The 22328-nt window shown below is 40.8% G+C and overlaps 1 protein-coding gene across 2 annotated transcripts in view; it reads left to right on the top strand.

The window, feature by feature from the left end:
• ESR1 (estrogen receptor 1) overlaps positions 1–22328 on the top strand; it is a 282918-nt gene that overhangs the window by 253652 nt on the left and 6938 nt on the right. For both annotated transcript variants that reach the window (XM_063124534.1, XM_063124533.1), the window contains 2 exons: positions 15333–15466; positions 21582–21765. In XM_063124534.1, coding sequence (XP_062980604.1) covers positions 15333–15466; positions 21582–21765 — 318 coding nt within the window. The remainder of the gene's footprint in view (positions 1–15332; positions 15467–21581; positions 21766–22328) is intronic.

Here is a 22328-nt window from a genome sequence, read left to right as displayed (position 1 = left end):
GCACTTTAGCCCAAATCTCTGGATGAGTTCTTCCAATGGTGTCATGTAGATGTTAAAAGCCATGCCTGGCAAGACAAAAACAGGACTCCCTCATACCATATTCTGGATACAGCCCTCCAGAAAGGTCTGGAATGACTGTAGCACCTACCCCTACCTAGGTGATCCGGGGGGGGGGATTGTGGCCAATGGTATCAAAGGCCACTGAATGGTCCAGCAGAACTAACAGGATTGCATTCACCCTATCCACTCCTCAGCAAAAGTCATCCACTGGGGTTATCAAAGCCGTTTGCGTCTGAAAACCAGTAGGGGATGTTGGAGGAATCTGTTTGGGATTTTTTTCACTGGCTCAACCCCGAGCCACCTCTGTATGGTGGCCTGGCAGTGGGGAGCAGGAGGATGGGAAGGGAGCAGTGCTCCCCTCTCCTCCACTTGGCGCACAGTGGCTCTGGCACTGTGTCCAAATAGCTCCTTCTCCCCCTGCTGCGACCCAGGAGCAGGAGACATTTCTGTGCAACAGGGTTGCTGTTTCCATCTCTCTCCTTCTCCCAGGAAGGGAAGGAGAGACTCGAACACAGTGGCACCACTGCCATGCACAAAAATGGCTGCTTTTCCTGCTCTTGGGTCCCAGGAAGGGGAGAAGCAGCCTCTGACATCTGCCCCTCTTTTACCCAGGCTTTCACCTGTTATCCTCTCATGCCTAGGAAAACAAGCCTAAGGGGTGGGATATCACTGCCAAGTCAGCTCTATACCCTGACTTGGCTAACCTTCCACCCAGCCACAATCAATGCTAAATGTATGTCAAATTGATCACTGATACTACAATTACTAGTTTTGGGAAGTAAGTAGAGGGTATTAAATGCTAAGGGATGCAGTAGATGAAGGGATGAAGACCCTCTTGTTAGCTTCACCCCACCCGGTGCCTATTTACACTTCCCTGTGCCTGTTTGCATTCTCTTTCCCTCCTCATTGTTTACTACAACTTTATTAGATTGTAAGCCTATGCGGCAGGGTCTTGCTTTTTACTGTGTTATCTGTACAGCACCATGTACATTGATGGTGCTATATAAATAAATAATAATAATAATAAGAAGAATAAGAATAAGAATAATAATAAGAATAATAACAGTAGCACAAGTGAAGACCAAGCTGGCACACTCATTAGCTACCATTAGGTATCGGACTATGATTATCCAGAATCAAAAGATCCAGAATTTCATTCTCTTAAAACATAGGTTTAATGGCTGCCTTCTTAAGTGCAGTAGGTACTACACCCTTATTCAAAGAGGCATCAACTACCTCCGAGGTCCAGATGGTAAGCCTAGTCCTAACAGATTTTCATGGCATGAATCCAAACAACAGGTGGTGGATTTCAAACCACCAAGCAACTTGTCCACATCATCAGAAGGCACAAGCTGAAACCTAGACTGAACTGGCTGTTTTCACCTCGGACTCTGTCAAAATGATGGCATCCAAGCTGTAGTGAATAGGAATGATATTGTTTGGAAAATGTAAGGGAGATTGGTCAAAACAAGCTTTCGAAGGGTCCCTGTGACCTCTCAGTCCTTCAGAAGCAGGCTTCTAACCACTCCACAAAGCTTTGCAGGCCAACACTGTTCAGTTGTAATAGTGAGAAGGGTTTTTTTCACCATCATCCCCACCACAAAGCACACCCTAAGGTAATTTCTTACCTGTGCTGATCACTCATGTTGTGACTATGGGGTTCATGTGCATTCCAGTTGTTGACTAGCCATTTCAAAGCTCTTATCTTCTCAAAAGCCACTAGGGTCTTAGCTAGACCTAAGGTTTATCTTGGGATCGTCCCAGGGTCATCCTTGTTCATGTAAATGACACACAGGATATCCCGGGAGCAGGCAGGGACGACCCCGGGATAAGCCTTAGGTCTAGCTAAGGCCTAGGAGATCCAAAGGGTTAAGAGATATATTAGTATTCCTGTTGAATTTAAAATAAAATCTACATATTACAACTGAAAGAAATATTTGCTTTTGGGAAAACCATGTATGAAGTACCACACAGTGCATAGTTAAGCTATGGAATTAGCTACCATAAAATGTAGTGATGGCTGCCAACTGAGATGGCTTTAAAAGGCGATTAGAGAAATTAATGGAAGATAAGGCTATGATGGCTACTAGTCATGTTGGCTATGTATATTACCTCCTGTATGAGAGGCAGCATGCCTCTGTATGCCAGTTGCTGGGAAAGACGAGCAAGAGGATGCTATACACTCATACCTTATTTGTGGGCTTCCCAGATCTCATTGGCCATTGTGCAAACCGAATGCTGAATCAGATAGGCCTTTGATCTGATCCACCACAGGTATATGTACTTATGGAACTCAGCAAGCAGAAACAATCTTTCTTTTGGAAAGTTTAGGATACAATCCCAAGCACACTTGAGTAAGACTAATTGAATTCAGTGGGGCTTAGTATTGCAGTATCAGTAAATTAACAATGGTTGATTCTTCATCCTTTTAAATAGTGCCAGTTAATAGAAATAGTAGGCAATATGAAAGAGGACAGGAAAAGAATGAGAAATATTTATTGTTGCAGGAAAAGCCCAACTTTGCCTAATGTTCCATTTAAGGACACATTTTTACTGTGTGCATGGAGACTGAAAAAAGTATGAAACATTTTTCCCTGCAAGGACCAGGATAATCTGTTCATTTTGGTTGCTCTCCTAAACACACCAAGAAGCACACCACACTGACTGCAGCGAGACTTATTTCTGAGAAAACATGCATAGGATTGCACTATTAAAAGTAGATGGGCTCTGATGCTTAAATTAAAGAAAATACTAACACAAATAAACAGGACTTTAATTCCCCCCCCCCCCCCCCCCACACACACGCAAGATCCATGACTGGCAATGTAAAATTTATTGCTTCAAGAATGAGTATGTAGGTCATCTTCTTTCCAAGCTGACCCTATTCCAGCTTACTCTTTCAGGCTCCAAGGTAATTTTGCTGAGGAATATTTATGAAATATTAATTGCTAAAGCCAAAGTAATTTTAACTGTGGTTTAACTAAGGGTCAAGGAAAATGTTTAAATCAAAAACAACAATAACAGGAGGATCTCTCGACTGACAGCAACCTTTTTTCCTGCTGTTTTTTTGGATGAGGTGATGTGATAATGGCAGACCTCACATCTACTGCCATAAGAAGCCAGGTTCCTGGCTCAATTCTAAAGGAAATGCTTGTGTGCACAAGAACCACCCTAAAGCCTCGAAGGATGGAATATCAATTTTCAGCCAGTTTTAAAATGAAAAACAGTCTATTTTGACTATTGCCTCAACTCTACAGTTGTTGGTTTTTTAAAAAAATAAATCCAAAGCTGACACATCTCTCTGTGTATTTTATTTTGTTTGACACATTGCTTTAATTGAAAGTATTCACTAAAGTTGTAGGAAAATCTTAACCAATACCAGAAGTGGCTTAACTACACAACATGCTGTGTCTTTAATTTAAACTGCTAATTCGATTTAGAACGGGCAGTCCCCCCTTTTTTTTTACAGTGTTCGAGCACATTAACATATGTGCAACCTAATCCTCAAGAGAAATTTACAGTTCTCATTCATCAGGTCATGAGCGAATGCTATCAAGCACAGCATTGTGAAGTAAATGAGGAGAGTTCATCATGCTATGCTTGTGCATGTAACAGCATACGTCTCATCAGAAGCATTGATTTGTTTCGATGTAAATGACTATGTGAGGGCTGGAATAGCTCTATAATGGTGGATAACTAATACCCCCACATCCTGCCCCATCTTTACACATCCTTGTATTGGAAAACAGCTTTTCAAAGACTGCTGAATGATGAAGACTTTTCCTGATGTTATTTCCCGTGATCCATTCATGATGCTATGGTTGTTGTTGGATTGCGTAGGTATATGCAACTACCGACCTGTCTCTTTGTTGCCTTTTGTTTCAAAGATCCTGGAGCGTGTGGTCTACTCTTGTTGTCTTGATTTTCTCTCTAGTAACTCTGCTCTAGATCCTTTTCAATCTGGATTCCGTCCTTGGCATTCCACTGAAACAGCCCTTACTAAGATTACCAATGATCTTCTTATTGCTAAGTCTAAAGGCCTTTATTCCGTTCTTATTCTCCTTGATCTAACTGCAGCCTTTGACACGGTTGATCATGATCTTCTTTTAGATTCCCTTCATGACCTCGGATTTTGTGGCTCTGTCTATAACTGGTTTGCCTCCTATCTAGCGGGTCGCTCTTTCAGCGTGTTGGCTAATGGCAGCTCGTCTTCCTCCTTTCCCCTTTCTGTAGGGGTTCCGCAAGGCTAGGAGCTTGGCCCGTTGTTGTTTTCTTTATACATATTGCTCTTGGGTAATCTTATTCAATCCCATGGCCTCCAATATCATCTGTATGCCGATGATACACAATTATATCTTTCATCTCCGGATCTTTCTCCTGATGTTCACAATCGTATCTCGGCATGTCTCTCAGATATCTCAACTTGGTTGCTTCATCGTCGTTTGAAACTTAATATGGCAAAGACTGAATTGCTTGTTTTTCCTCCTCAACCTTCTCCTCATCTCTCATTCCCTCTTACTGTCAATGATGTTACACTTACTCCAGTCAAGGAAGCTCGTAGTCTTGGCTTTATATTTGATTCCTCGCTCTCCTTTATTCCTCATATTGAGGCAGTAGCTAAATCTTGTCGTTTTTTCCTGTATAATATTGCCAGGATTTGATAATTTTTGTCTGTCTCTTCTGCCAAGACTCTTGTTCATGCATTGGTTATTTCTCGGTTGGACTACTGCAACCTTCTTCTCACTGGCCTTCCTTCTTCTCACATCAATCCGTTGGTTTCTGTTCACCACTCTGCTGCTAAGATCATCTTCTTGGCTCACCGCTCTGACCATGTTACTCCACTTCTGAAATCTCTTCATTGGCTTCCAATTCACTTCAGAATCCAATATAAACTTCTCCTGTTGACCTTCAAAGCTTTTCACGGTCTAGCTCCTTCCTATCTTTCCTCTCTCATCTCACACTATTGCCCCGCTCGTGCTCTTCGCTCCTCTGATGCCATGTTTCTCACCTGCCCAAGGGTCTCTACTTCCCTTGCTCGGCTTCGTCCATTTTCTTCCGCTGCCCCTTACGCCTGGAACGCTCTTCCAGAACATTTGAGAACTACAAGTTCAATCACAGCTTTTAAAGCTCAGCTAAAAACCTTTCTTTTTCCTAAAGCTTTTAAAACTTGATTTTGCTCTGACTTTGTACTGTTAGTTTTACCCTACCCTGTGCCTGTTTGGTGCATTCTCTTCCCCTCCTTATTGTTTTATTATGATTTTATTAGAATGTAAGCCTATGCGACAGGGTCTTGCTATTTACTGTTTTACTCTGTACAGCACCATGTACATTGATGGTGCTATATAAATTAATAATAATAATAATAATAATAATAATAATAATAATAGTATACTAATGTGTATATTGCTTTCTACTTAATTGCTAGTGCAGTTTGTTCCCAGTTATAGGCATCTAGTTCAGCTTTTAAATCTATGTGTGTTCACAAACATTTGGGGTTCCAATTCTAAACCTGATAAAATCAGGTCAAATCAAATGATTTGGGATTTAGCAATATAAAAAAACAAGAGAGTAGTTGTAATTTTCGGTCCTCAGTTGTTGTTGGACTACAACTCCCACTATCCTTCGCATTGGCCGTGCTAGCCAGAGAATAATGGGAGTTATAGTCCAACAACATATGGGCATTCAAGGTTGGGAAAGGCTCTGGTCATTGTATAAAGGCTTGAAGAATAACGAAGATTAAATTATGCTTTTACATAACTTTGCATGACCTAGGGACAATTTGGAGAAAGTGGACTGCTATTTTCACTGTGTGAGGGACACAGATATCTCTTTCAATGTGCATTCTGTAGTTCTTTAAGCTCATCATACCCCTGTAGAAGGGATACCCCCTATTTTTTCATCAGCGTAGGAATTATTTTTTCTGGCTAGCAGAAAAATGTAGAGAACCTCATGCCCAATGTAGAGAATCTCAAAGTTCATTTGTTATTTTTCCTTTGTCCTTTGAACCTTTGACAACTTGCTATATAAGGTGACATCATTATTATTATTATTATTATTATTATTATTATTATTATTATTTACATCTATATACTGCCCTATAGCTGAAGCTCTCTGGGCAGTTTACAAAAGTTAAAAACAGTGAACATTAAAAACAAATATACAAAATTTAAACCATAAAAAGCATAATATAGAAACAAAAACAGAAAATATCCATTTAAAACAACTATTCTGGGGTCAGTTAAAAAACTCAGCATATGTTGTTAAATGCCTGGGAGAAGAGAAAAGTCTTGACTTGGTGCTGAAACAATAACAATGTTGGCGCCAGGCGAGCCTCGTTGGGGAGATTATTCCATAATTGAGGGGGCACCACTGAAAAGGCCCTCTCCTTTGTTGCCATCCTCCAAGCTTCCCTTGGAGTAGGCACACAGAACAGGACCTTAGATGTTGAGCGTAGTGTGCGGGTAGGTTCATGCCAGGAGAGGCATTTCATAAAACCAGCACCTTGAATTGGGCTAAGAAACATATAGGCAGCCAATACAAGCGGGCCAGAATCGGTCTTATATGCTCAAACCTTCTGGTTCCAGTTATCAATCTGGCCACTGCATTTTGCACAAGCTGCAGCTTCCGAACTGTCTCTATGCTTACCAGAGCATAGAGAACTGAGGCTAGGTTATCCCTGTCCAGATAGGGGTGTAGCTGGGCCAACAACTGAAGTTGGTAGAAGGCACTCCATGCCACTGAGGCCACCTGAGGCTCAAGTGACAGAGATGGTTCTAGGAGAACCCCCAAGCTACGAACCTGCTCCTTCAGAGGGAATGCAACACCCTGACTAGTTTATATAGGGTGACCATATTTTGGAAACCAGAAAGGAGGACAATATGGCTGCCCTCAGGAGGCGTGGCCACCCCAACATGTTCGTCCCCCAAGGGGGCATGGCTGCGGTTAGCATCCATTATCAGCATCCATTGTCAGCATCACCATAATTAGCAGCAGCAGCATTATCAATATCACCATCCATTATCAGCATCACCATTATCAGCATCACCATCATTAGCAGCATCAGCATCATTATCATTATCAGTATTAGCATCCGTTATCATTATCATCTTCACCGTCATTAGCAGTAGCAGTAGCATTATTAATATCAGCAGCAGCATCCATTATCATTAGCATCATCACCATCATTAGCAGCAGCATTATCAATATCATCAGTGGCATCCATTATCATTATCAGCAGCCATTATCAGCATCACCATCATTTGCTGTCCTTGCCGCCGCTGTCCTCCCGGTATTTCCGCAGCTGCCACTGTCCTCTTTCGCTGGGTGGTCTGGTCTGCTGCTGCTGTCCTGGTGCCTCCACCGCCGTGTTCGCTCTCCATCCCGGGTGGCTAGGCCAGGCCCAGCTGCCTGCAGCAAGGAGTAAACTGAGCCCCTTGCCTTGCCTTGCGTCGCCCTCATGCATGAGGGCGACGTGAGGCAATGGGCGGGGCTCCATCTTTGCTCCCCATTACGGGCGGCTGGGCCAGAGAGCGAACTGAGCCATGCCCCTTGCCTCGTGTCGCCCTCATGCCAACAAGCATGAGGACGACGTGAAGCAACAGGTGGGGCTCCACAGCAGGGAGTGAAAACTGAGCCGCCTAGATCGGCGCTGGGGGCTGGGAGACGTGTTCCCAGAAGTCCAGAACGCATCTTCCAGCTCCTCCCCCCAGCACTGACCTAGGCTTCTCCTGCGTGGTGGCGCCAGCGCACAGAAGACGGCCTGCATCGGCGTTGGGGGGAGGAGCTGGAAGACGTGTTCCGGACTTCTGGGAACGGGTCTCCCAGCCCCCGCCCCCCAGTGCCGATCTAGGGCAGCTGTGGGAGAGCTGCCGCACGCGTCCCCAGAAGCCTGGGAACGCGTACTACAGCAGCCTCTGCCCCCGCGTTTTGCCCGGACATAATGGGGAAAACAGGGATTACCCCCCTCGGATCGGGTTTGCCCCCCCAATTCCGGACATGTCCGGGCAAATCTGGACCAACTAGTCATGTTGGTGGCCTTAACTTCTGCTAGACTTATTAATTAATAATAATATTTATTTATATCAATGTTCATGGTGCTGTACAGAACAAAATAAAACAAAATACAAAACACCCTGCCATATGGCTTACATTCTAAAATCACAATAACAAACAAACAGAGAGGGGAAAGGCCAACTAGCATGGGGGACAATAAAACAAATAATAAAAACTAATGAGCTGACAGCTTTGAGGGTTGATCTGTCTTTCTTACGATTCTTTAAAGGCGAAATTATGCATTTTTCAGATACCTTGTTTAGATCAAAGATTTTGTCACTTCAATGCTTTACAACATTTTTTTTCTTCCTGTGTCTTTTCTGACACCGATTCCATGGTGAGAAGGCATTACACTTCCTTGACCTTAACCATACCAAAGCTTTCTACTTAGAGAGTCCTAAGTCATTTCAACAGTCATCTATAGTGGACCCACATTAAGTACTCCAATGAATTTCCTGTTGAAAATACAATCACATATTATAAAATAAGCAGTGCGCTTTGACTTCTTTGTGTGACATGCATAAAGAAATAACTACTTGAGCCTTTTCCTCTGTGTTTGTTAAGCACCACATCGTCAATCTATAATCTAGGTGAGATGCCAACTTTAGGAGACCATTGGTCTCATACTTTTACACTTATGTGAACTTGCTAATCTCCCTTATGTGGAACTTCACAAAGAAGGAAGCAGACTTGCCTGTAACTGATGCCTTGGGAATAGGATTCTGTGCAATCAGAATACCCCAGTCCTATTCTAGGAAACTGTCCCTTCAGTATCAAGGGATGTTTCTTGAGGACTATCTCTGCTGCCATCAGGGAATAAGACATAACAGACATATGCCGGTTGTGCCCTGCAGGAGGTCCTCAAGATTAGTTATACTTCTATATTGTTTGTAGTCTTTCAAATATATAAACACATATTGATGTTACTTGAACATCACCTTGGGCAGATTTGTATCCTGAAAGGTACAACAGAAATAATTGAAATGAATGAATGAATAAAATAATCTTCTGTACAGACACATTTCCCATGTGTGTTGTCTGCCCAGAACACCCACTCAAAGAACCCCAATTATATCTGGTTTTCTCATCAAAGCAGATACTAGAAAAATAGTATAAATAACCATCACAGGGATGTTTTCAACATCCCATATTGTGGTCCCCATATCTACCACTCTATTAGGACTCAAAAAGATAATAGCAGTAAGTTCCCTACAGTAAGCTCCCTACACGTGTGGTTTACGTAAATGTGAATAACAATATGAGTGTAAGACTATGAGACACATCCATGTAAGCTGTATGACATATCACAATAAAATTTGCATGTTTGTGTGGTTGAAGTTAATTAAGATTGTGGGGTGAAAACTTCACAACAGAGGTTTGCAGAAAAATAAGTTTGGATACAAAATACTTTTATTCCTGCTTCCACCATGCAGTTTATACTTTTTCTTACATGGAAAGTCGTATTCAGACTTTCTAAAAGTGCACAAAGTAAATGTGCAAAGAAAGGGAGTGCTGCTGCTGTTTACATTGCTGCTGTTTACATTGGCCTCTTCGCATGGAGGACAACTGTCTGAAGAGGAGTGTCCCCTGTCTCTGTGCTGGCGCTATTATGAGATTTAGAACCCTGATCTCCCAGATGGAAATGGCAGTGGAGGAATCAAAGCTAGCATGCTCTCACACCGTTGGGGATTTACTTTACCCATGATTTTAGAATGCCTAAATAGGCCTGAAGAGATACCCATGTGAGAAAATCGTTATATGTGAAGAAGCTCTAATTCTCCTAGTAATCCACAGTGCTTTTCAGCATATGTAGAAGAATATTTGTTTATCAAAAATGAATCTTTCATTTTGTTTGAGAAGAATAATCAAGTAATTTGATAAATACTATCTGATCTTTTGACCATTCTAATTTGAATTTATTTTTCAGCCACTCAGATCTTGTAGTAGCTAGTATGTAGAGTAACAGATTGGAAATCAGGCAGCAGGATGTTGATTTATGCCTTTACAAGTTGCTGAAAATGCTTCAAGGTATCACTCTTCCGGTAATTCCATTTCTTAATGAAAGGAACAAAGCAAGCCGTTGACAAATATGCCATTCCATTTACCAGCTGCATATTAGGAAAATGAAATCAGCATGGGTACAGATCTTTTATCTGAACCATTGAATCTCTGATTAACTGCTTATGAATTGCCAAGGAAACAAAAAACAAAACAAAACCCAATACATGGAATGCTTCAAAACACTTGGGCAAAAAAATCTGCAGTGTTCTATTTGTAGTCCACTCGGGCAGACCTTTCTCAGGCATCTTCACTGCATACATTTAGACACCAGGGGCAGTATGCAGCTCTGCCATTAATCATATTCTATTGACGCATTGCTAGCGTAAGCGACCTCTCCAAGACCATAAGGTCACACTATGAATTTTCAGGGGAAACCCTTCATGCCATCTTACACTATTGGCCTACTGCTAAAGGTCACTCTGCTAGTGGTATGTCAACAGTGTAAGCCAACTGGCAGTGTTGGATACTGCCTCAGGTTAAGCAGGGATTTAACCTTTAACCTGCTGCGTTATTAATTTTACTGCTGGCTTCTCAATGTTTAATTGCTTTTAATATTTTTTGATGTTTTTAATGTTTAATATTGCATTATTTTGATGATGGTATTGTTCTATTATTTTTGGCTCATTTATTTATTTATTTATTTATTATACTTTTGTTGCTGTTGTTTGGTTTTATGATTTTGAACCACTCCAAGAGCATTTGCAAGTTGGGCAGTATGCGAATCTAAATAATGATGATGTTGGTAGTCTCACTCGCTATTCCTCTTTTGTGATACTGAAAGCTATCTTGACCTAACTCATTTTTGTCAAGATATTAGATACAGCATAATTACGTTGACTATCCCATTTGTCAAGATATAGAAGAAAGGCTTATATTTCCTGTGTTTGTAATGTGCAATATATATGAACAATAATAATTCTGACGACTGCTTCTAAATGCATGAATCAAGATGAAAAACACACACCAGAGTCATCATTGTGTTACTTTATTATTATAAATGAGATTGAGACCATGTTTGAAAAAAGTAGCAACTGCTACTGGAACTGTGTTTTTTGTTTTGTTTTTTGAGGGGGACAGGAGTGGTAAATGATGGAACTTTTGGTGTCTGCCACATTGTATACCACCAATGAAGCATGATGGCTACCCTCCAAATAATATTTTGCAAGAATGTCTTTACCATTTCAAAAACAAGCTGCAGCCAGAGGATTTCAATGGAAACCTTTTTACCATTGCCTGAGTAGAGGAAATACTGTTTTAAAAAAGAATGATTTACTTTACAGATTGGTTTCAGTCTTTGAAAAATGTTCTTTGCTCAAGTGCTGACTGCATATTTGGATATTCACTTAAAGGGCTAAGCAGCAATCATAAATAATTGTTCTTAATCAGACTTTTGGGAAGCAGGTGATTTGTAAAACTCCTCCAACCACACACTTAAAATACTTCCATTTTCTTTTGTACAACAAAAAAAAAGGACCAGGGCATAAAGTTGGGTGAAATGTCCACCTTCTGGGGGTGTATGTGAAGATGATATTTGCCATGTCATAGTACATCCCTCAGCTGCATTCATTTTGGTGAGGTATTTCCAAATGAACCTGCTCAGGTGTTGCTCAAGCAGGATTCAAAAGCCAATACCTGGCAACTGAGGGCAGGAAGGCTAGGTGGTACATGTAAACCCTCCAACCTCGACACCCCACCCAGTAGTTCAAACAGTTTATAGGCAATCCTGGATTTATCAAAATAAGGAGCAGGCATGTTCTCTTGAGAAGACTGCTGGCCTGTTCATAATCTTTATTCCAATTACTCGGTCAGCATGTTAGCTTCAAGCTTTTGTTCCCTTGCAAGCCAACTTCAAACTTCCAGACAGCTGGTATATTTAACCTAGCCTCTAACACTGTTGGCGGTTTGGAAACTCTCTACAATATTTATGTGAAGAATGGGATAATTTTTTTAATTCAATTAGAAAATGACCAGTCCATGTTATTTGTTTGTGTCAATGAAGTCTGTAGTTATGCAATCATTTGAGTGACTGTTGTGACTGTATATATACAGCCAAATTGCATTACACTGAGGCTACCATTGGGCATCTAATTGGTAAACAAGTATGTAGTAGACGCAAACATTTCAGAAAGCTATGTTCCAAACCTGGGTGGTCTGAACATGGTAGATGTGGTTATTCTGGAGGGAGGCAAAGGCACATTGTTCATATGCAAGAATTGAGTTTTCAAGGTGTACCGTTTGTGGGGGGAAATCTAAAGCTTTTCACAAATGTCTGAAGTACTAAGAAAAATTCACAAATAGTGATAACAGATCAAAAGAAGGAAACATGGTGGACAGGATTTGCTTTTAGCCTTAGCTTAGAAATTTGTATTCTAAGGTCAAGGAAGGAATCTGCTTCGTATTTTATCAAAGCTCCCCCCCCCATTTTTTTAAAACGAACTCATATTCAAGCGGAGGTTTTAGAATTTATTCTGCAATCTTTTCTATGGGGAGAGGATACAATATCTGGGATTTTTAACATAGAAAAAAAGTACAGGGAATATGATAGGGCATTATGGTGTGGAAAAGGTGTGTGGAAAATGTCCCCCACTCTCTTACATAATACTAGAATGTGGGGTCCTCCAATGAAATTGAATAGTGAGAGATTCAGGACATACAAAACGAAGTGCTTCTTTATACAGCACATTGTTAAACTATGGAATTTGCTACCACAAAATGTAACGATGGCCACCAACTTTAAACCAGGATCAGTCAAAGTTCATGGAGGATAAGGCCAGGGCCAGCATCAAGGATGGGCATGGTTAGGCACTTGCTGAGGGCCTTCACACCAGTGGGGGCCCACTGACAAGAGCCCTCTCGACTTGACTCCCTCTTCACCATTGCAACCTGCTTGTCTGCGTGCCTCTCACTTTGACTGAGAAAATGGGGGTGGTGAGAAGGAGTAGTAGATGCCACTGTCTACTGCTCATTGGCTCTCTTCCTGTCAAGCAAGCAACAGGGCAAGGAGCAATAGCAGCTGATGGCAATAGTGGTGAGAAGGTTGCCTCATGGAGAGCAGGGGCTAACAATAGTTACTAGTCATGATGTCTATATATTACCTCCTGCTTGTGGGCTTCCCATATGATTCGGTTGGCCACTCGGAAACAGAACAATGGACTACATTGGCTCTTGTGTTCTTAATCTTCATTCTTGTTAAGAAAAAAAAGTCTTCTTTATAATATCTCTTTAGGTGAAGTTGACCTGAAGAAAAACAAAGGTGGTGGATCAGATTTAAAATAATGAGAAGCTAGTTCATTAGTACGTGGCTGGTTATTACAGAAATGTTAAATTCAAAACTATGGTATTTGTGCTGTCTTATTGTGATATAGTAACATTTTGATAGCACAGAGACAGCGGGTAATATTTTCAAACAAAGAATCCTGTTCTAGGGAAAGGACTGTCCCTGTTTTTCATGGCCTTCAGACTCTAATCTGTATTGCAGTTTTATCAATTAGAGTCAGTCTGGTGACTTCGAAAGACAATATTGGTGAACTTAGTAGGTATTAAGGATTGACTGAGGAGTCAGACACAAAAACCTGTAGCAGGTTTTAGAGTTCTTTTCCTAGATCTCATCATTCCCCCTATCATTTTGTCAATGAATGGAATTATTACAAAATTTAGAGCCTCCTTGAGGTGTTTGAATACTATCTAACAGATCTTTCCTGCAATTTTCAAATGTCAGGCTTGCATTTAAAACCAAAGGCTCTAATTTTCAAAGTCTTCCTGAGGCTTATTGATAATACTTAAACACCATTCAGTTATAGTAGTCTTCCAATATTAAGAAAAGGCTAGTTATTGAACTAGTTAACATTGTCTATTTTTGCCAAGTGAGTAAAAGAAGGTATTAGGTGTTGTATCCAGATGCAATGGGTCTGGTGAAATCAGACTTCCCTGCCTCCTCCTCCTTCTCTGTATAGTACCCCCCAGCCCCCTGAAAGTGCTACAGAGAATTACATGCTAAATTACATGGTCTGTGGGGAGGGGAATTCCCTCAGATCCGGTAGAGGCACCTTATCCCCTCTCTACCCTCAGCACTACAGCCTATTCCATTCAGTAGGGCCCCCAGCCCTCTGTGTAGTATTATTTCCAGGGTGCTGGAGGGCTGCCCTGGGGTGGAGGGGATGAGAACTGCATTTCCTTCAGCATGTTGCCTGCACCTAAATCTGGATCCAACCCGTTTTCTTTCCATTTTATATCTACTTGAATGAAAACATATTGGCATCCTGTTTATGATCTCTTTGCCAAGGAATAAACTTTTGACATCATGCATCCAGACCAGGCTATGTAATTCTATATTTAAAACATCAACTTATTTGACTTCTGGTTGATAGCACCTGGATTATTATTATTATTATTATTATTATTATTATTATTATTATTATTTATTTATTTATTTATTTATATAGCACCATCAGTGTACATGGTGCTGTACAGAGTAAAACAGTAAATAGCAAGACCCTGCCGCATAGGCTTACAATCTAATATAACGTCTGATGAAGAAATAAACTGCTTTCCAACGGGCGTAACAGAGAAGAATTCTTAAGTACATACACTTCGATTCTTAAGTGTAGACTGTATAGGTAGGATCTACACTACCGCTTATAACGGTTTATAATGGTTATGACAACTGTTCAGGCCCAGGACACATTACATATACAGTTTTCATACCGTTTTAAAAGGGTTATATCCTGCTTGGTGCAGATCGCCCACCCACCCCACTTCCTTTGGTTGTGGTGTATTGTATTCATTATTTCACCATAAAAAAAGTAGTTTCATGCTGTTGAAGTAGTTCAAGAGTTTGCTCTCCTTCAGTTTTATGCAGCAGTCATAATGATATGTTCTGTAGTTCCATGAGCCCAGCCACTACTGGACATGAGCAGGTCTTGGGAGTCTTGACCTGTTGTCCCTCTGCACTGTTATTCTGACTGGACCTTGTTGGCTTGTTGATTTCCTTCATAGATATAGATTTACTCTTTACCCCTAACCCTTCTTGATCCCTCACCCTTGGGGTGCAATAGGTTTCCTCTCCTATTTACACTCCTCTTCCATGGATATTTCAAGCTCTCCCATTTTTATGTTAATCTCTCACATGCACAACATCACACTACGATTTGTTCTTGCAGGAATCAAGGAAAGTGTGTTGAGGGTTTTGTGGAAATATTTGACATGCTGCTGGCCACTTCTTCTCGCTTTCGAATGATGAATGTCCAGGGGGAAGAGTTTGTGTGCCTTAAATCCATCATCCTACTCAATTCTGGTAAGATTTGCTTGTTCACTAGCAAGCCCATTTTTAGACATACTGTTGCTACTGCTTCTGTTTTGAGAATATAGAAATGTTCTAGATGCCTTACAGTTGCAAATGAAAACAGCAGTGTGTATATGTGAAACACACAAACAAATTCTGAAATCTAAGGGCCTTAGTGTGCTCAATGCATGCTATCCTTGGGACAGCTAGAGGCGATCATCGGGCGACTTGTCAGCTTGGGCTGAAAAAAAACATGGACTATTTGCTTCTTCCCCTACCTCAAGGCAAGCCATGTTGGAATCCTCCAACAGTGGCATCTGTCCTGCTCTAAACTGAGTCCTGACTTTTTGCTATGCAAATACAGGGGCCGCCATGCATGGTTCTGTTCATTTCCCCACATTTAACCCTCATACTTATTACAGAACATGATAATAGCATTACAATTAGCATCACGTCTAGTTTGGCCATACATTTAAAACCTAAAGAATCCCTGCAATCAGTTTGCAACAAGGGGTTAGTCAAGAGCTGTCTGTTTTCACCATATCCTTTTAACATTTGGATAGCGATATGGCATCTCTGTTGGGAGACACTCTTTGTGGGTGGTTCATCTGTCCAGCTAAATGGTTTCTCCTTGTTCTTGGGGGCAATGATTTCAGGTTAAAGGATCAGGTTTGTAGTTCTTGGGGTACTTTTGGATCCATTGTTGTTATTAGAGGCGTCTTTTATCATTTTAGGATGATAAAATGATAAATTATCTTATCATCCTAAGGGTGATAAGATAACCATTAGGTTATCTAATCCATTAGGTTATCTAATCCATCCATTAGGGTGGATTCCTGTATTGAGCAGGGGGTTGAACTCGATGGCCTTGTAGGCCCCTTCCAACTCTGCTGTTCTATGATGTTATAGCAACTACTATCTGGACAGAGATAGCTTTCCAGGATTATTCATGCTCTGGTAACCTCCCAATTGGATTACTGCAATGTGTTATATGCAGGGCTGCCTTGAAAATGGTACAGAAACTTCAGTTCATACCAAACAAGGCTAGACTGTTAACTGGGACTAGCTGAAATATCATATTATGCCAGTATTTTGCCATTTGCACTGGCTAGCAGTCTGTCTCTCAACTCAAAATACTGGTTTTAACCATGAAAACCCTAACTGGCTTGAGGCCAGATTACTTGAAGGAGTGCCTCCTCCCATATTTACCTACCTAGTCCCTAAGTTCAGTGTCTCAGTTCCTCTTCCTCCCTGCCAAATGTGGCTTGCTTGGCACCAATGTTATAGTCTTTTTGGCACCTATTGAAGTCCTGATTATTCTCCCAGGCATTTAAAGAACTGTTTAGTGCTTTTAGATCTTTTCACTTTTTATCTCTGTGTTAATTTTAGTTCAATACTTTATGGACTCTATTGTTTGTACCCTTCACTGCTGGTCTTGTTCTGGTTCTATTATGTGCTTCTTTCTTTCTTTCTTTCTTTCTTTCTTTCTTTCTTTCTTTCTTTCTTTTCAAATCATTGTTCTATTGTTATTTTGGATTTTATGTTTTTAAACTAATATACATCACCCAGAAAACTGGTTGGTCTAAGACAGTGGTTCCCAAACTTTTTCAGGCCCCTTGGTTCCACAAACTACCCTACACTATAAAAATCATTATTCAGAATAGCAGTTTTCAACGATCCACTAAGGAAGATAATAACAATAAAATTAAAAACAGTAACAATTGAATATTTATTCAAACTCCATTTACATGTTTTTAGTTTATTCAATTAAACATAATTGATGAACTTGATCCAGTGATATCATCTTTTCAAAGTCTGATAGTCATTTAGCAAGAATATTAGATATCACATTTAGTAACTAAGGTAGAGTACCTCACTATTCTGTAAATTCTTAATGTGATGGATAGGCTTGATGAAGTGATACCAGTTTCCCAATGTCTGGTTTAAAGTCACTTAACATGAGTCTTAAATCACCACATTTAGTAATCTGGAGTCGATTTCTTTGCTTGGAGAGAAGTAGGCAGACCACACTAAAACTGCATTCTACCAAATATGATGTTGGAAATGCAACCAGGAGCTTCTGAACCACTCTCCATAGTGCAGGATAGCGATCAGAAATTTCCTTCTGTAACCAAAACTCCTGGTACAATTTCTTAAACTTTGGCTTCAGCTCAATGTCATTTTGTAGCTCAATTGGCCTCTTTAAATGGGAAGCACTTGCCAAGGGAGGGAGAGAAAAGAGCAAATGCCTCTATTTTGCTGCCGGCGTGGCGGGGCACACCAAGCAGGGTATGTCTGTTCATTAGTGTTTTGGTGCTTTTGAAACATTTCAATTCACCTTTAAAAGGACTCGTCTTAAACAGTATTAATACGTGTGTGGATTCTTACCCTATTTGGCTTGGGACGAAACTACCTTCTCCCATAATAATGTCCCTAGGTTTTAAGACCTTCTGTAGAGGCGCTTCTTGGAAAAGACCACCTTAAGTGCCTCCCTGCCACCCCCTTGCCTCTTAACATCCCCCTATGCAATCCCACCGCCCCCTATTAAGCTCAAGACAGCTCACCACCCACTTTGGGAACCACTAGTCTAAGAGCTTCATCCCACATACCTGCTTCCCTCAGATTATCCCCATAGCACTACGCTTTCGCGGTTGTTGTTGTTTTTGCTACCAGGCGACAGCAATCCTTTGCATACCAGGAAGTGAGTTTAAGGGGGGAAATGTAAAAAAATCATAAAAAATCAACGGATGACCCAATTCAATTCAAATTTGGTATGCTTAAATCTCTCCCTAGTATCTATTACTGTGCCAATTTTGGTGTCTTTATCTTTAAAGCTTACACAGATGTAAGCATTTCTTTAAAATCCTGCTCCTGCACCCCAGCGGTGGCTCAGAAGATATGCTCAAAAAGTAGGGGCTAAATACGGTGAATCTTTTGGCTTTATAGCACAACTAAAGCAAGATGCATGAGAGTACTTCACAATCAAAGCAGATTATAAGGTGGAAAACTTCTGAGTCCTTTGCATGCAATTCACAGTGATTGCACAGTATAACGCTGGTGTGATAAAGCTCTAAATAAATAAAATAATTAAAACAACAGCAACAACAACAACAAATAGCTGAATTGCTGCTTTGAAGATGAAAGTATGAAAGCAGGTGCCTTGGGGAAGAGGAGATGAGAAGCTTGCCTTCCTTGAACAACCTGTTGTTTACTTATCTTAGACTCCAAGTTAACATTTCTATAAATAAAGCCTTGTCATCTGCCTCCTGCTCCACAATATCCCATTCCTAAATTCTGTTCAGTTTGGAGGGTACCAGGTTGGAGAAGGCTGGTGTAGCATCTTATTTGTTTTTGTTAGAAGTTCCTTTTATTAGCCTATTCTCTGTGGATTGAATCAAGAAGCAAGATGCTGTAGTCAAAGCAACAGACAGCACAAATTATTGAGGCATCAGCATTCTGCACAGCATATGCAGGGGGCTGCTCTTGGTAAAAGAAACTACAATTAATATACACAAGATATTATGGCAAATCTAGCTTTAGCTGGGAAAAACACAGAACAATGTTCTTCATGAATCTTACTTTATTTTGAAAATAATTGCTAGATAAAGAGTCTTGATGGAGAACAAGGCAGTCTTCCATGGAACTGGCCTGTAAACACTGAGGCTGATGTGATCAAGACCGATCAGGGGAGTCATATAGAAAGAGCAAGAACTTTGAATTTCTGCCCAAAACGTTAGCCCCTGAATAAGCTAACTACAAATGCAGCTAAAGGTGGCACAGATACTGCTGTCCTTAAGGAACCTCTCAGGGGCATGCCGCATGTTACTACAGTGCAACTATTTCTCTGTGGTTGAATCCCCAGGTATGGCTCATCACTCAAATAGTATGCATATGTCACACACATAAACAACAATCCCAAGGCCTTTTGAAAGAATCTCCATAAACATTCATGTGATGAGCATTACAGTAGCAGACCTCACTATACGTAGGTAGCTGCTACTTGTAGTACATGTAGTTCAGCCCTAGGCACTGTCCCAGCCTCAGGATAGGAGTAAAGGTTAGATTGAATCTAACCTTGCTTCCCTTTCCTAATGTAGGCGATCGGCATTGTCAGAGCCATTAATGTACATACTATACTATGTTAAATATTTTAGTGAACAGGCTGTTCTCCCCTGAATTCCATTGTCCCTACTGTAGGAAACAAGCAATTAGTAAGCAGGCATGATTATGAATGAAGCTATTGCTGCATATCTGGGCATCAAGACTAATATCTGCCATGTTTTATTGGGCATTTTTCTCCATACTTAAATCAAAGCAATGTGAATTCTTTCCAGTTTTTCTGATACAGACATGCAAATTGAATGAGCGATTGAATGAGATCTGGCTAAAATGTGCATGCACTCAAATCTTCTCACATGATCCTACTACCTGTGGCTTCCATTTAGAGATATTTTTGGGTCAAACAAGCAATGTCTCCATTCATACCTGCTGCACTCCAGCCCTCCCAGCATTCCTGCCATACTGTCTGGTACTGCCAAGAATTGGAGCCCAACAATACCTGGGAGGCTACAGGTTCCCTTGCCTGTCCTCTAAGGTGATTCTACATGAAATGGCTACATATATATATATATATATATATATATATATATATATATATATTGGCCCAATACATGTATTAGTAAGCTGATTGGGGCATTGGCTGGTTGCACTGCTGCACACATTTGTGGCAAAGTAAACATATATCTTGCCATTTGTGTATTAACTATTTTGTCCATGCTTGCACAGTGCATAACCTATTAAGCTCAAGACAGCTCACCAGCCAAGTATAGTGGTAACCCACCAGGGCCTGGATAAATGCTTTCTTTTAACTGTCTGTCTAAGACTAGGGCCTGGAGGCAGGGAGATGTGGCAGACAGGCTGGTGAGTTGCATTCAGCTTGGTAAGTCACAAGTTGGGGCCTGCCTGATCTTCCTCCCCGCTCTCTGCAACTGAAAAGTATAGAACACTGACATCATTTGCAAAATTTTACCCAGAAACTTGGACAACAGCTTGTCTCTTGCTGCAAGGGCAGCACCAGTATTTCACAATTTCAGTAACATAAAAAATTAAAAATGAAATTAACTCTTTTAATTACAAAATAAAACTGTGTTTCTGAGGACAAAAACAAAAAGGCATACAGCAGTGCCCCCTTCTGAGTGTTATAGTTTACCACTGTATTTAGGGGCTCCAATCCCATAAAAGTTAGTCAGACTTTTTCAGCTTGAATGCCCCAGATATTATTGAGTCTTACAGTTTACTGAAAGGCAAGTCCCAATGAGTTCAATAAGCTCTTTTCCCTAAGTGAGTTTGGGATTGCACTCTGAAGTTAGTTGCAGCTAACTTGTCCAATTGATTTTTATATGATGCAAGCATAACTAATTTTCTCTGGATTGTAGCCTTTGAGAGGAACAACTCAATTTATCCCCTTAAACTGAATATCCTAGTTTTCATGTTTAACATTGTTCACTTTAATGAGGAAAAAAAGCTAGTATAAACTCAGCACTTAGGCATAATAGTGTTGTGAATTTGGCCACAAAACTATACCTCATATATTGTAAAATAGTGCAACTGACTTTTATAGGAATTCTTTGGAGTTAATGTGTTGTGGCTTGCAGTCCAAGCACCCCAGCTGCAAAGACTGAAACAAACTGCCAGGACCAGAATACTGATGATCTGATAAAGGGATAAATTGCATATGGCAACACGGCTGTCTTATATCTAGCAATCAAAGTTTCCCTTAATTTCTCTTTTCCCCCCCTTGCCTTTCTTCTTCTTCTTCTTCGTCGTCGTCATGTTTCCCGCCCCCCTTGCCTTACCTGTACTTACTGATATGTGTTTTAAACAAATCTCTCTCTCTCTCTCTTTAAAAACAACAACTATAATTTCTTGGGAAGAAAATGATGGTTAAACCAATTGAGCAATGTAATCCTATGTGTGTCTATTGGGAAGTAAGCCTCAGTGAGATTTACTCCCAAGGGAATGTGCATAGGGTTGTGGCCTACGTTTTTAGTGTGGATCTGCCCCTCAGTGAACAAAGTTCGCATATTGGAATCCTGATGCAAATACTGTCTCGTGACTTCCCCCACAGGTGTTTACACATTTCTTTCCAGCACCTTAAAATCACTGGAGGAAAAAGACCATATCCACCGTGTTCTAGATAAAATCACTGATACTTTGATACATTTGATGGCCAAATCAGGCCTTTCTCTGCAGCAGCAGCATAGGCGATTGGGTCAGCTCCTTCTCATCCTTTCCCACATCCGGCACATGAGGTGAGTGACGCTGCACAGCTTTTTTCTTTTTTAAAGATCCAACTTTTAAAATAACTTCAATAACAAAAATCAAACAAGTAAACAAATAAGTAATAAGATGATGATGATGATGATGATGCCCCCTGCCCTGTCTTCACATGCTTACCTTGGACTTACCCCAGCAATGCCCACTAACTGAACCCATACCGAGGCCAACACTAACAGACTGAGAAACTATGTGGTGACCTCAGAGCAACAATAAAAATCGTGGTAAAACCACACTGAGAAAAAGCACAGTTTTGGTGGTAGAAGCCCAATGTGGATGAGAGTTGGCGGCTTTGTCAATGTAGTGCCACTGCACAGCCACGACAGGGTAAACAGATTGTATAGACATCCCTGGGAGATGATGAGCAACAAACTCACATGTTTGCAAGTTGAAGCATGTGCTCTGTCACTGAGCAAAAGCGCTTCACTCTTTATACTGAGTTTTCATATCTCATAGCATAGTAGCACTAGGATTAATCTGGAAACCTCAATTTGTCTATCATGATAGCGTAAAAAAAGCCAGCAGAAAAGGGAAACTC

The sequence above is a fragment of the Elgaria multicarinata genome, chromosome 4 (assembly GCF_023053635.1).
Source record: "Elgaria multicarinata webbii isolate HBS135686 ecotype San Diego chromosome 4, rElgMul1.1.pri, whole genome shotgun sequence".
In the NCBI taxonomy this organism is placed as follows: Eukaryota; Metazoa; Chordata; class Lepidosauria; order Squamata; family Anguidae; genus Elgaria; species Elgaria multicarinata.
Note: the sequence above shows the minus strand (reverse complement) of the source record. Positions and strands in the feature narration are given on the sequence as shown.